The sequence below is a fragment of the Triturus cristatus genome, chromosome 3_2, assembly GCF_964204655.1.
Source record: "Triturus cristatus chromosome 3_2, aTriCri1.1, whole genome shotgun sequence".
In the NCBI taxonomy this organism is placed as follows: domain Eukaryota; kingdom Metazoa; phylum Chordata; class Amphibia; order Caudata; family Salamandridae; genus Triturus; species Triturus cristatus.
In genome coordinates, this window is record NC_140584.1 from 457,895,536 (window position 1) to 457,911,488 (window position 15,953).

The 15,953-nt window shown below is 48.3% G+C and overlaps 1 protein-coding gene across 4 annotated transcripts in view; it reads right to left on the bottom strand.

Annotated features, from left to right (window-relative positions):
• Positions 1-15,953, bottom strand: part of NUCB2 (nucleobindin 2) — a 450,013-nt gene that overhangs the window by 235,898 nt on the left and 198,162 nt on the right. For all 4 annotated transcript variants that reach the window (XM_085648078.1, XM_085648079.1, XM_085648080.1 and 1 more), the window contains one exon: positions 8,586-8,676. In XM_085648078.1, the coding sequence (XP_085504204.1) occupies positions 8,586-8,676 (91 nt within the window). The remainder of the gene's footprint in view (positions 1-8,585; positions 8,677-15,953) is intronic.

A 15,953-nucleotide genomic window follows, 5' to 3' on the forward strand; every position in this document is an offset into this window, starting at 1 on the left:
GGCTTCCCATTGAGCTCTACAAGCTGAAACCAGAAAGATTAGCCCCCTATTTAAAATCTATGTTCGAAGAATGTAGAGAGGCGGGAGTGTTGCCTCGGGAGCAAAAACTAGCGACCATCGTCACCATCCATAAAGAAGGGAAAGCCAAATCCGACTGTGCCTCATATAGACCCATTTCCCTTTTAAACGCTGAGCCTAAGATCTTGGCCAAACTCTTGGCTAACCGTTTGGTGAAGGTGATTGGCGGTCTGGTACATCCAGACCAATCTGGCTTTATGGCGCATCGGAATACAGCCTTGAACCTGCGTAGGGTTCATGGAGTGATAGCCAGGGCCCATACCCTTCGGGAGCCGACCGTGATTGTATCGCTAGATGCAACCATGGCCTTTGATACCATTGAGTGGCCATACCTATGGGCGGTCCTGGCAAAACTGGGATTTGGCCCGAAATACATTCAGTGGGTGTGTCTCTTATTCGCAGATCCCGTGGCTCAAATTGTGGTGAACAATAAGGTCTCCGCCTCTTTTGTGCTTGGCCGGGGAACCCGCCAGGGCTGCCCGCTATCTCCCCTTCTCTTTTCCCTGGCCTTGGAACCCCTTGCCGCCTGGATCCGTTGGGACCCAATGATAAGGGGGTTGCGGTGGTCACCCGGCTGGGAGGACCGCATATCCTTGTATGCGGATGACATTTTACTCTACTTGGCCTCCCCCAGGGGTTCGCTTGCAGTGGTGTTGGATATTCTCGCAGTCTTTGGTAGATTTTCTGGATACTCCATCAATTGGGGCAAATCCCTGTTGCTTGTCCTTAGTGGGGACCCTCCTGTCCCCCCACGGAACTGCCCAATACAAATCAACCTGGATGGATTTAAATACCTGGGGATCTTTGTCTCCCTGGACCCATCGGCCCGCTATGCTCAAAATCTTCTTCCCCCTCTTCGCAGACTCAAAAGTGACATTGCTCACTGGAAGACTCTCCCTATTTCTCTCTTGGGCAGAGCTATTCTGTTCAAGATGATGGCGTTGCCACGGTTCTTGTATGCCCTACAAAATGCTCTAGATCTAGTTCCAGCACGATACTTCAGGGAGGTCGAGAGCCTACAGAGGGATATGTTATGGGACGGAAGGCCTCGAATTGCCTTGAATAAGCTCACGTTGCATTGGTATGATGGGGGCATTGCCCTCCCAGACATTAAGAGATATTACTGGGCAGCACATATGGCAGCGATCAACCATGGCACTTATGGAAAGGCAAACGACCCAGGATATGCCATGGACAGGAGGATCCTTCCGGGCGGCACGTATGGTAGAGCATTGTACTCCCGCCCTCGGCGGTTCCAGTTGACGGGCCCCACGAAGCATTCAGTTCAAATCTGGCATGACGTTACTAAACTTCTTGGGTGGAGGAGCAGGCCAACGCTAGCCACCCCTCTTTGGGATTCAGAGAAGTTGGGCGACCTGTGGAGGACGAAGGGGTTCGATATGTGGGATGTCATAGGGATCTCAGCGATCAAGGATGTCTGGGAAAAAGGGAAATCAAGTCCTTCAGCGTGCTTCAGAGCGAGTTTGAGCTGGCTGAAGCGGAGCGCTTTCACTATATACAAGTATCACACTCACTTCAGTCCTTATTGCCCAGAGGAGTCGATCCCTCGGAGGCCTCCCCTCTGGAGGATAGAGTCTTAGATGGATACCTCCCAGATAAGGCGATATCATTAATATACAGAAAGTTAATCAACCATATGGTAGACCCCCTCACGCATTTGCAAGATAAGTGGATACAGGATGGGGTAGAGATTGACGACGAGGACTGGCAGGCGGCTGTTTCCTCCCCTGAGGTGGTGGCCATCCCGGCACGACTGCGGCTAGTTCAGTTGAAAATCCTTCATAGAACCTACTTAACTGGGCCTAGATTGGTGCGCATGGGGTGGTCTGATGCTGGGGACTGTAAACGGGGATGTGGCCTCACTGGAACTTTTATGCACATCATTTGGGAATGCCCGCATGTCAGGCTCTACTGGCGTCAGGTAAATGACATAATTAACAAAGTATTGCATGTCTCCCTCGACCCTGAGGTAAGAAGGTGCCTCCTGAACATCTGGGAGCCCACAGACTTAAATGCTTCACAAACTCAGTGGGCCACTCTGGGGTACATGCTAAGCGAAATATAGCTCAACTGTGGGGGGCTGCCCACCCACCCAAGGTGGAAGAATGGGAAAAAAATCTCGATTGGTCTATGTTTAGAGAAAAGACAGTGCATCTTGCACGAGGGTGCCCTAGGAAGTGGTCGCTCATTTGGGACCCGTGGAATGCTTTTAGAGGAGAGATATGCACACCACCTCGAAATGTAGACCATGATGACCCTACTCAGCCGTGATGTTCCACCCATATATGCTGTCTGTATATCCTTCCATTCATACATGATGTAAAGTGTATACTGCTTGGCTCCTCTGTAATGTACCAATCTTCAGTTTTAGTTTAATAAAAAGAGTGGTTAAAAAAATAATATCCCATTCCCTGGCTCCCCTGTTCCCCTACTGTACCCTGCTCGTCGTCCCTCCCCAACTCTATTTTTTGTTTTTTATTTTAAACTTTGTTGGCCTTTCTGCTCTGTCAGTGGCTGTCCCTCTTAAAAAGGGTTTATACCTATTTCAACCTGGCTATTCAAAAGTGTGCATGCATGGGAGGCAGGCACCAAGAATTGGTGTGTGAAATCCATTTACAATTGACAAAATGAATACACAAGCATCCACTGCGGCCAGTTTCAAATAGATTTGTTAAAATAATACAAATATATTAAAAATGGCCCCTGCAGCGACACGCCAAAATAGTGGTGTTTCCCAAGCCTGGGAGGCCACCTGAACACCACACCTCCTACTGCTGTATATCCCTTCTAAATACTGAGGTGAAAATACTCGCCAAAATCCTTGTGAATAGACTAATACCACACGTCAGACATAGTCCACCTAGAACAAGCTTGTTTTATGCCTCACCGCTCCACCCGTCATAACATTAGAAGAGCTCACAACGCGATAGCAGCAGTAGACAGCCTAAGCAGACCTGCTGCCCTGTTATTGGTGGACATGGATAAAGCCTTTGATTCCATTAGCTGGACCTACTTACTCACACATTTAACACGTTATAACTTTGGCCCACAGTTCATAGCATATATCAAGCTACTATATACCAATTTGACTGCCGCAGATCGAGTCGTAAACAGTGTCTCGGCTCCCATCCCCATTGGGCCTGGGACACGGCAGGGATGCCCCCTGTCCCCCCTCCATTGAGCCTTTGGTCATATGGGTACGAAAAGATGCGCTGATCAGGGGATTTGAATGGACAGTGGATATCTCGGATCGTATAGCACTATACGTGGATGATCTACTATTTTTCTTTACAGCTCCACATTAAACTGGCCCTAGAATTCTGCAGATAATGCAGATTTTCGGGGAAATGTCAGGCCTTTATATGAATCTCCAGAAGTCAACTGTCTGGCCACTATGGGGTACCCTGGGGCGCAACAACTGAGCCGAGAATTTGACACAAGCCACAAACGGGCTGCTAATTCTAGGCGTCTTTCTGTCAGAGACCCCCAAAACCTCATGGGATCGGAATCTAGGTGGAGTTACCGAATAGGTGCGAACCAACATACAACTCTGGGCGGGACTACCATTATCTTTATATGGCAGAGCTCCGGTGTTTTCGCGGCTGGGACAATATAGGAATTTCTACCATTGGGGACGTCATGCACAGCATGGTACTCAAATCATTCCAGGACCAAAAAGACAAATTTTCCATGCACAACTCCCAATTTTTTTTAAGTACTTACTGCTCGGTCATGCTATCACGGGAGACATCATTTACATCAAACGCATTCCATTACAACACGGTCATTACAACAACGCGTTGTTACAAAGCGAACCATTACATCGTAAGTCGTTACAATGACTTGCTGTAGGGGGCAGAAGGTGTTGGATTTACAATTCAACACCTTCCCTGCTGTTGCACAAACTGGAGTAGGAATAGTAAATTATACTATTCCTAAATCCAGCGCGCCCCCACAGCAAGTCGTTGTAACGACTTGCGATGCAATAGTTCGCATTGTAACAACGCGTTGTTGTAATGACCGCCTTGTAATGGAATGCGTTGTAGCGCGTTCGATGAAAAGAGATATATTCTGCTATCACACCTCACATAGACAAGCTGGAGTCACTCCCAGAATTCAATCCACTAGAGGGCATACTCCTAATGGGAGACTTCGGTGAACATAAGATATCCAAAATCTACCAATCCCTCATCACACACAGCGCCAAACAATCAAGACACTAAAAGACACTTGGCAAACAGACATAGGCCCCCTAGACACGGATGACTGGAACGAGGATTTGGAGTCCCCCATTGAGCTGCCATCTCCTCACGCCTGCGACTCATCCAATTTAAGTACCTCCATAGGGCATACTATCGCCATAGATTATGAGCCGGTCTGATTGACTCCCTGGTATGCTTACGATGACAGAACGGCAAGGGTACATTCTTACACACAGTTTGGTCATGCATAGCCTTAGATAGGTTCTGGTCTGGTGTACTTGCATGCTTAACGGAAATCCTTGGGAGGGAACTTTCCAAATCCACCTGGCTCACAATGTTTCATATAAAGGATAAGATTGGTGGCAACAGGTATAAACGTCATCTGCTAGGCTATGGAAATCCGAAATACCCCCTACTGTTAAGGAATGGAAAAACAGAATGGACTTCTGTATGGGGCTAGACATACCGGTTTTCCCCGCACACGGATGCCCACAGAAAACACCCTAAAATCTGGCAGAGATGGGCGGATTACCGGTATCTCACATTACCACAGCAGACAACGTCGGATGCAACTGACTCTGAAATTCGGACATATGATGCACTGATTTGATACGCATTGTGAGACATGATCACAAGACAATGGTCTATAGATATATTGTATGCCACTGATATGGTACTAATGCATTGGGGTTGAATTGTTGTAAAGTTGCATTGTTATAACGATATTATATGACACTATGTTTATATACCCGTAAGTAAAGATGTAGTACAGTGGTATCCAACACAAAAATATTGGCAAAACGTTTTTACTGTCAAGATCAATTAGCCTATTTCAATGGTTGTAATTTTTCCAATGTAAAAACGGTCACAATTTTTCAACAGCTTAAAGTTACCACTGCGTAGCCATCATCTATTTCCCTCCTTTCTATTCTCTGACACATTTGAAATTCAAGCAAGTGGGAGAGGATGTGGCCTAACGGCTAGAGTGGTCGATCTTGAAGCTGGGGAACCAGGTTCGAGTATGGGCAACGACATAAACATCCTATGATTCTGGGCAAATCCCTAAATCTCCCCGAGCCTAACAAAAATGAATGTATCCATCTGTAACAAAACTGGTGCTCACGTACAGCGCTCCGATACCAGATATCCTCTGGTCTAGTTCGCGCTATATAAAACTCTAAAAAAAAAAAAAATACAAAAAAATGTGACATGCATTGCCAATCGAGCAACATAAGTTTTGTTTTGGAAAGTGGGAGCTCAATAAAACTCAATCAAATGACAGAACTGTTCATTAGGCAACCCTGCACAAATATTTGTTTTTTACGTTTAGAAATGTCCACAGTCATTAATCTTCAACAGAGCCAAAATGGTAAGACAGAGATTGTCTGGAATGTATAGAGAAAAGAATTACCTCCAAAGCAAGGACGAATAAAGAAAACAGTTATTCAACACAGCCAAACTGGGAGCAACTTGTAATTCGTTAATACGCACTAAACAAAAGGAATACTTTATTATGACTTTTGCCTTGCTAAACTGTACTGGCACACCAGCCTAAAACGATGTTAATAACCTGCACAAGTAAAGACTGTGTCGGGACTTCTTTTCACACTCTGAATTTTTGTATTTCCATACAATAAAATACCAAGAATTCACTATTTCCTGTGGATGCAAACTAAGAAATATATTTTAGGCGATTGCTTTGATGGTAACTCTGAATAACAATCTCGTTGCACACTCTGGAACTATGGGTCAGCTACAGTAGAGTTCAGCAACATAGCATCTACCAGTACTTGCAAGGATCAACAAACCAACAACAAATAAGCAGTTTCTGTGCACTTACCAACTAACTGGCATATCATCATTATATACCCACAGAAGACAGAACGACTACGCTTGTACTACAGATCACATATTTTTTATATGAAACATGCATTTTATTTTGAATCTTATGTGTTTAGTAAATGGGACTATCATGGGCAGTTAGCTCTTAAATAAAATATATTCATATTGTCCTGCAAAATGTGGGTATTAAGGAACATATTGAGATTTCTTAGATTTGTGCTTTATCTAGAATTACAGGAGTGCCAAGACCTACATCAAGATAAAATCCATCAGAACATGACTGAAATGAGAAAAGGACTAGTTTTGCAGGACACAAACAGTAAAAAAAAACTAATTTAGAAGGATAAAGTATATTTTAATAAATAAAATTAAATTCAATCAGTCGGAAGCAGGTTATGATTTTTTTTTTTTTTTAGCAGCATCGAATCCCTAAAAGATCAAAGTGCCAACTACTGGTATCTAGTAACATCAGACCAGGTCAACGTCAAAAGTTAGGCTGACCGCAATGGAGCACATGTCAGACACAAGGGCTGGATTGGGCCCAGTCTCTGCTTACCTTCACACTTAAAAAAAAATTCAGAAACGTTCTTGGAGAAGGTAGTCTTCAGCGGGGCAAGACAGCAGGCTGTGTCCGAGAAGGAGTCCTCATCATAGGAGAGTCACTGGAGGAGGCTGTGGTGAAGATTTTGACCTTCGACCTTAGTTGATTTTTTGGAAATCAGATTCCTCTTGTGGGACGAAGCTGCAGACTATAGCCAAAGAGGACTCTACAAGATCAGATACCTTCATTGAGAGGACCTGCTGTAAAAGGATTTGCCTCTGCAGAGAAGAACGTAGCAGGAGCTACCACACAGTCAGGCCAACCGGTGATGCACCTTGGGCAGATCAGCTGGCAGGTAGATCCTGGCAGTTCTCCAGGTAGTTTTTCCTAAAAAAAGTTTTAAGTCTCTGCTTTCCACTAGCACCACTTTCAGGGGTCCAGGATCTGGGGGTGGGCACCACTTGAGGGGTTAGGACTCACTCCACCAAAGGTTAGCAGCAAGGTTCAGGGCCTCAGGAAAGCCTTATGTCCCTGTAGCTCACACAGGAGGCCACTCAACTAGCCATTGGAATAACTCTGGTGGTCCTGGGTACAAGGAGCAGGTCCAGTCTTTTTTCCTCAGACAATAGGGCAGGCCTTCCAGCAGAAGAGCAGTGCTTCCAGCAACAGGGCAGTAGTGGAGTCCTATTTCCGAGTCTTCCACAGGTCAGAAGTGATCTGAAGAGTTGTTCTAGGGGTCCAATAGTTATACCTAGTGCCAACCTTTTTGTGTGAGGGAACTCACTGTCCTAACCCCATATCTGGTTCTGGAAAGTTCTTCTCTTCCCCCATCAAGGCTCCAAACTGTCTGGGTTGACAAAGGCTTTTCCCAAGTTCCTTTGTGTATGTTGGAGGTAAAGCCCTTTGAAGTGTAAGCTGTCACTGTCTGCGAGTAATACACAAACCCCAAACAGCATTGCCATTCAGTCACGTGACCCAGGACACTGGCAAAACGCAAAATGGTTGGAACAAGAATATGAAAACTTTCCAAAAGTGACATTTTCACAATTGTGATTTAAAATCCAACTTTACCATTAAGGAAAATTCCAAATAGCAATTTATTTGAGTTCAAACAGCATACCTCTATATGTTTTATATCCAAAGTTAGCACTTAATAAATGCAATATGGTAACCCACTGTTAGCCAATTGGAGAGTAGTGAAAAATGACTTTGAGAGTTTTTCACTACCAGGACATGTAAAACTTAAACCCACATATCATACTTTTTAAATACCATGCACACCATACCATAATTTGAGATGTCTTCAATGACATCACTGAACGTGTCATGAGCGATGTATTATGTAAGGACACGCAGTGCACAAGGGGGTGCAAATTATAGTTAGTTCCAATAACTGGTGATTTTCAGTGTTTCTTTTAATTAATATTGTTCTTTTTTACTAACATTTTCTCCTAACTATAACATCACTTTAACCTTTGCTTTTTTGCAGTTAGTATGTAGGGATTTCCTTTTTAACTGAAAGTTTGATCTTACTACTATACATAACTAGTACGTTAATTTAACCTTTGTTTTTTTCAATATACATACACAAACATACATACATACATACATACATACACACACACACACCTCAAGACTGAAAAATTTTGCTGTATGTGTCTTTGCATAATAAATTTATATATATGACACTGGTAGGTGTCAGTAGAATTATGTTTACACCCACACATGCATACCATCATTTTTCAGCTTTATTTTTAATTTCCTATTCATGCTGGCATTATGTTACTATAACAGTATCTTTACAACTACTCACTTGTCTATAGTTACATGATCAATGCATAGTAGAACCCCCAACAAAAACGCTCTATAATGTTAGTGTATAAGAATAAATCTTCCCTTACCATGTAACCTAAAGAATGTCTTGGGGTCAAAATCATTTGGATCAAGCCCATCTGCTTCTTCCCAAACCTCTTTAAGTTGGTCCTTGCTTCCCTTTAAAAGTAATGAAAATCACTGCAACTCAGCATCAGAACAACTCTTTAACACAGCACATTACATTTTTGCAGTACCTCAGCAAACAATATTCAAGGACTCTGCATGTTTCACATTTCACCAATACGAACTTTCCAAGGAGCTACAATTTGAATATTGGTATTCAGGAGTTCCAAACAAAAAAGAGAAAAAAAAACAAGTTCCAGAATACAAAGTGCTGCTGGGTAAAAAACACTGGTTGCTTTGGCAGCTATACATACAATAAAAAACTGGAAACATCTTGAATAGCTCTTCGAATGGCAATTGTGGTCTTCACACCTGTAATGAATGCACAAAATGGAGAAGTTCGGAAAAACACTTGGGGTTTTATTATGAGTCAGGTGGTACGTGGGGCACGGTGTTGGTGGTCTCCTGAGTGCCCTAATACAATTAGACCGGTCAGATCGCCATTGCCACGCTGCAGCCGCCAGGGTATCGCCATTCCCTGGCGGTGGTGCGGCAGTGTAGAGGTAGTAGTATGCTTGGCGGGACCGCGGTGGTCCCGCCAAGCATATTGCAAGTTTCCGCTCTGCCATGGTTTCTCCCCTGGTGCCTCACGCCATGTGGAAGCACACAGGGGACACAGCATGTGCCCCCCCCTGTGTGCTTGCACACCAGTTCCTGCACGGCATGGACATAACAGCCCGTGCCGTGAAGGAACTGTTTTTGTCATTCCCATTGCAGTGCCCATTTTTAGAGGCATTGCTGTGGCAACGCCATAAAAAGCCCGCCAGACAAGAGGGAACTCCTAATCTGGCGGGTGGCCAGACTACAGCTTTGGCGGTGCGTAGGCAAGGCGGACCCAGCACGGCAAACTCGTAATCAGGCCCTATGGGTCTCCCTCCCAAATCCCTCCTGATCCATCTGAAAAACACAGCAAACACAAAGTCCTACTCGTGTGCCTGTTTCTACAATGGAGACTTTTTTTTTCACAAAATAATCTTTGGTTACCCTGTGTTACATCCCCTGAAAATCCTGCTGTTAGCCAGGCATGGACAAAGTGGGCCAAAATAATCCCATAGCATAAGCTACGACATCAAATGTATCCAAGCCTGTATATGAAAACAAGTTACTTACCTGTAACTTTGGTTCTCCAGTATTGGAAACTTTAATAGATTCCCATGCTTGTATCATTCCCAGTCGTCGGCATGGGAGTCCCCGGTATACATAAAAAAACAATAGAAACCATCACTAAAACAGAACTCAGGCCTAGGTCCATTCTTGTTTTGCATCCTATCTACCTCTTTTTGTAAAAGAGACCTAATGAACAACCAATCAGATTAGCCTCACCCCTTGGAATCCTCCCGAGAGAAGCTCAGAATCTCAGATTTTTCGTAGCTGTTGTGTAACCAAACCACTAAATATGTAAGAGGCTGAGCTTTCCCAGGGGAGGTGGGTGGGTCGCATGGGTATCTATGAAAGTTTCCAATACTGGAGAACCAAAGCTACAGGTAAGTAACTTGTTTTTTTACTCCAGTATTGGAACTTTCATAGATTCCCATGCTTGTATAGGAGTAGCTAGCAGTTATCAGCACATTTTTGGAACCATGATTATTATAAAATGCAGAATAAATCAATAGCATTTTCACCATAAAGACATTATCAATAGTCAAAAATATTTTAAGAACATTTGATAAAACACCACACGAGGTTCAAAATGTGCAAGAGCTAATAAACCAGTAACATGGAAGGAGGAATGAAAAGGAAAGCTCAGCTGGGACGGATATACGACTGGGTCGATAAGGCAGGTAAGCTGCTCGCCTGGTTGGACAAAAAGGAACAAGCAAGTAGGCTGGTACCGGAGCTTAAGGGACCCGATGGATCCTCAGTAACGGCCCCGCAGAAGATAGCCAACCAATTCGCAACACACTTCCAACAAATATACAGTACAGTAGCACCCTATCCTGAGACAGACTTCATTGATCTCATAAAAGACGTCTCTCTCCCGACACTATCAGATTCAGATCAGACATTCCTTGACAGTGCACTCACGGCTGACGAAATAGCCACAGCCATACGGACGTTACGCTCCAGGGAAAGCTATGGGCCCGAATGGCATTCCAATTGAGCTCTACAAACTTCGACCGGATAAACTGGCCCCCTACCTTAGATCAATGTACGACGATAGCCTCGAGCAGGGCATGCTGCCACCCGACCAGAGAATAGCCACCATAGTCACTATACATAAGGCAGGAAAGCCCAGAGCTGAGTGCGCTTCCTACCGACCGATTTCACTATTGAATGCGGAACCCAAGATTCTGGCTAAAGTACTAGCCACTAGGCTGATAAAAGTAATAAGCGACCTTGTGCATCCAGATCAGTCAGGGTTTATGCCCAAACGAAACACTGCCCTCAACCTGCGACGCCTACACGGGGTCCTGGGAAGAGTACCGACTATTCGCGAGGATGCCATTGTGGGTTCCTTGGATGCCACCATGGCCTTTGATACCCTAGAGTGGCCCTATCTCTTCGCGGTCCTTGCTAAGCTAGGATTTGGGCCGAACTTTTGCCGATGGGTGCGACTGCTATATAGCGCGCCGATGGCGCAGATAGTGGTAAATAATAAGAAGTCGGAGCCATTTACACTGAACAGAGGTACCCGTCAAGGGTGCCCCTCTCCCCCCTTCTTTTTGCCCTGGCCCTTGAACCACTCGTGCAATGGATCCGCAAAGACGTTATGATTTGTGGCATCCGTTGGTCGGCCGAGTGGGAGGACCGCATATCCCTATATGCGGATGATATTCTCCTCTATCTCACGTCCCCAAGGAGATCCTTAATAGCAGCTTTTGATATCTTAGACGTGTTTGGGAGATATTCTGGGTTTCGCATCAATTGGCAGAAATCGCTCTTATATGTCCTTTGGGGGGCTACCCCCCCTCTACCCAGCAATTGCCCAATTCCCATGGTCTCCGAGGGCTTCACATATTTGGGTATATTTATTTCTCTTGATCCACTTGCCCGGTACTCAAGTAATTTGCTCCCCCCACTGCAACGGCTCAGAAGTGATATAACACACTGGAAGTCACTCCCGCTATCGCTCTTGGGCAAGGCGGCATTATTCAAAATGATGTCACTGCCCCGGTTCTTGTATGCACTACAGAATTCGGCCGACCTTGTCCCAAACTCCTATTTTAAAGAAGTAGAAGGACTCCTCAGAGATCTCCTATGGGGAGGAAGAACTCGTATCGCCCTAACAAAGCTGACACTTGGCTGGTATGATGGAGGAATAGGCTTGCCGGACATTAAAAGGTACAACTGGCCCGCCCACCTTATTGCCATTAATCATTGCACATATGGTCGCTTCGATAACCCACGGTACCTAATGGATCGATGGCTTCTGCCCACCGGGGCCTTCTCGAGGACACTATATTCCAAGCTCACTAAATATCCACTTACCGGCCCTACTGGCCATACTGTCCGCATCTGGCATTCAGCTAATAAATCACTAGGCTGGCAAAATAAGCTTACGCTGGCCACGCCACTGTGGGACTCGCAACTGTTAGGCTATATGGGAAACACAAAAGGATTTGACAAATGGGACTTGATAGGTATCTCTCAAGTTAAAGACCTCTGGAGTGGAGGCAGTGTTAAAACTTTCAACACTCTCCGAACGCAAAATGCCCTAGCAGATACTGAATACTATCGATATCTTCAAATCAGACATTCACTGCTAACATCAATCCCAGAAGGTACGATCCCACCAGATACCTCCCCGCTAGAAGATAGATTGCTCGACGGCCATCTCCCTGACAGAGCCATTTCCCTGACGTATCGTAAACTTATTAATAATGTCGAGGACCGGGGAGGAGCCTAGCGCGCAACCAAGATGGCCGCGTAGGTGCGAGGCTCCCGAGGACCTCCGCGACCTCCTGAATTAATCCTGGCGATATCCTGTCCTTGTTGAGGGGACTGTGTTGGGGAACCGGAGCTGAGGCGCCACCCGTTTTTTGGGCTCGAATCGGACCCCGAACGCCGGTGGGAGCATCGATCGAAGGTTGCGGCCTTCTCCTCGCCGGCCCCCCGGATTGGAGTAGTGGGGCGATCCGGGGACAAAGTGAATAACAGCGGCGAGCGGGGCTGGGCGACTGGCGTACCCCGCACTTTCACTTTCGCTTTTGCGCTCTCCTAGCTCTCAAGCCGGGTCGGGCTGCGGAGCGGGGTGCGGTGGTGTGGCCTTGTCCAGGAGCCCGGCTGACCCGCCGGCGGTGGGTTGACCCGCGGTTCGGTGGTCGCCCCTGCCCCCCCCCTGGCACCCGTGACTTGGTATAGCGGCCCGTTTGGGGAGCTTGGCACGACGGTGGAAGAGCCAGCATGTCCACCAAACAAGATGGCGACCGGGCGAAGGTGAAGACGACCCGCCGTGGCACGGCGCACCAGGCCAACAGTATGGACCGCTACACGCTTCAGAAGGGTTCTCCGGAGACATCGCGTGCATCCCCGGTGGGCCCGACGGAGGCATCTGCTCATCCGGTGGATCTGACCCTCCGGGACGTCATGGGCGCCATCGCAGAGATGAAGGCCTCGGTGGACCAGCGTTTCGACACCTTAGCGCAAAAAATAGACTCGGTCCTTGTGGATGTGAGCCTTGTGAGGGCAGACTTGTCCAAAACAAACGACCGAGTCGACTCCCTGGCCCACACCACAACGAGCCTAACGACAGACGTGGTGGCCCTCCAGAAGGAGGTGCGCCGGCTTGGCCAGGCGAGCGCCCTGATGGACCGGCGATTGGAGGACTCCGAGGGTCGGGCCCGGAGGAATAATGTCCGTATTGTGGGGGTGCCGGAGGGACGAGAGGCGGAGGCGGCGGATCTTTTCGTGGAAGATTTGATCCTGACCCATCTCCAGCCCCGGGGGCTGAGTAAGCTTTTTGCGGTGGAGCGTGCTCACCGGGTCCCCGGGGGCAGACCTAAGACTGGTGCCCCGCCGCGGCCGCTCATTGCCCGGATTTTTAATTTTCGGGACAGAGATGCTATCCTCCAGACCTCCAGGCAACAGGGACCGGTCAAGCTTGACAACATGGAGGTACATTTCTACCCAGACTTTACTCCGGCGGTCCAGAAGCAGCGACAGAGCTTTCTTGGTGTTAAACGTCGCCTAAGGGACCTGAACCTCAAGTACTCAATGCTCTTTCCAGCCAAGCTGAGGGTAGAGGTGGATGGTCGCACGCACTTCTTCGACCGGCCCGAGGCGGCTGGGGACTGGCTGGACACTCTGCCTGGAGATCGGGGCCGGGGGGGCGGGGGGGCGGGGGGGGCGCGGCTGGCGAGGAGGGCCCGCCGGATCAGAATTGAGGGGTGACTGAATAGGCCTTGCTCTGGACGTTGTTCCTTCACCATTTATTGATTGCGTATGTTCCCCTCCTATGGAGGTCGCGCGGGGTCTGTTGGGGGCTTCCCTCCTCCTCTGGGGGACTAGTTAGTATTTTAGCTATGGGGCGACAGGCACACTGCACTTTGGGGGGGCTGTCTGGGCTCATGCAGGGGTGCAGGGAGGGGGGAGTTCTGTTGGGACCGGGGGGTGGGGGGGGGTGTGTTGTTTGTTAGCACCGCAGGGCAAACCCGCTACTATGTTGTTGTTTTTAGGATGCTCGATGGGGGACGACCGATTGATTCGACGTATGATGGGGGGTAGGGATTTGACTGTGTTGTCATGGAATGTTAACGGCCTGGGGGATAGGATTAAGCGTGGTGTGGTCCTGCAGTACTTAAAACGTATTTCACCAGATGTTGTCTTCCTGCAGGAGACGCACCTTATAGGTAACTCCTTTCATGCAATGAATCGGCGGGGATATCGTTTGGTGGCCCATTCCGGCTTCACCTCGGGCTCGCGGGGGGTGGGTATTATGATCAAGAACTCGCTCCCGTTGGAGATTGATGAGGTGCGCCATGATGAGAGGGGACGCTACACGGTTCTGGTGGGAAGAATGGAGGGTAGAGTGTTTATCTTTATATCAGTGTACGTCCCGCCTGGGTTACAAGCCACCACATTCGCGGACCTGGGGTGCCTCCTTCTGGACCTTCCGAGTGGCCTGCTGGTGGTTGGAGGGGACTTTAATGCGGTAGCCTCTGGGTATATGGATCGCCATCCCCCTAGGGACCTCCCCCGGGCACAGGCGTGGCTGCCCGGCCTTCTGGACACGCTGGGCCTGGTGGATTGCTGGCGATTAAAGCACCCCGCATTGCGACAGTACACCTTCCACTCGGGTGCCCATGGTAGCCTCTCGCGGCTTGATTACATCCTTGTCCCGGCGGCCCATGCAGGGAGGGTGGGGGAGGTGCGCCATCTGGCGCGGGGTATCTCAGACCACTCCCCATTGTTGTTGCATTTCGATGTCTTCCCGAGGGGGGATGGCAGGGTGGCCCCAATCAATGCATGGTATTTGCGCGACCCCACCATTCGTGCCGATTTGATCAAATCCTTACAGCGATATTTCGACGAGAATGTGGGGTCGGTCTCTTCGGCCATCTCCCTTTGGGAGGCTTTCAAGGTAGTCCTTAGAGGGGAGGCCCTCTCCTTTATCTCCCATGCCCGGCGGCTCGAGCGGGAGGAGGTGACCCGGGTAGAGGCCGAGATTGCAGAACTGGAGGGTGACCTGGGGAGCGGGGTAACAGACGCCAAGTTGCATGTTCTACACCTAAAGCAGGCGGCCTATCGGGCCCTCGTCACGGAAGCGGCCAGGGGCCTCAGTAGAGAGCAGCAGGGGCGATTGTATGATGTGGGTGATAAGGCTGGCAAATTGATTGCGTGGTTGGATAAGAGGGAGAGAGCGAGCCGCGTGGTGCCTTTGATTGAGAGTGTTGATGGTGCGTGTGTCACCGAGCCGGACGCCATTGTCTCCTGCTTCGCGGATTATTTCCGCGAAGTCTACTCCCCGGTCTCCCCCTGCTCGGAGGAAGATTCCCATGCCCTGCTTCGGGACATCGCACTGCCCTCCCTAACGGTGGAGGACAGGGATTCGCTGGACGCCCCTCCCACCTCGGACGAAATTGCCTTGGCTATTCGCTCGGTTGCATCCGGCAAGGCCATGGGCCCCAATGGTATTCCCATCGAGCTCTATAAGCTACGCCCGGATGTGTTGGCGCCCCACCTGCGCGCGATGTTCCTGGCGGCCCACTCGCAGGGTTCCCTCCCGCCGGATCAGCGTCTGGCCACAATTGTGGTGATCCACAAGGAGGGGAAGCCCCGTGAACGGGTCACATCCTATAGGCCGATTTCGCTTTTGAACGCGGAGCCCAAAA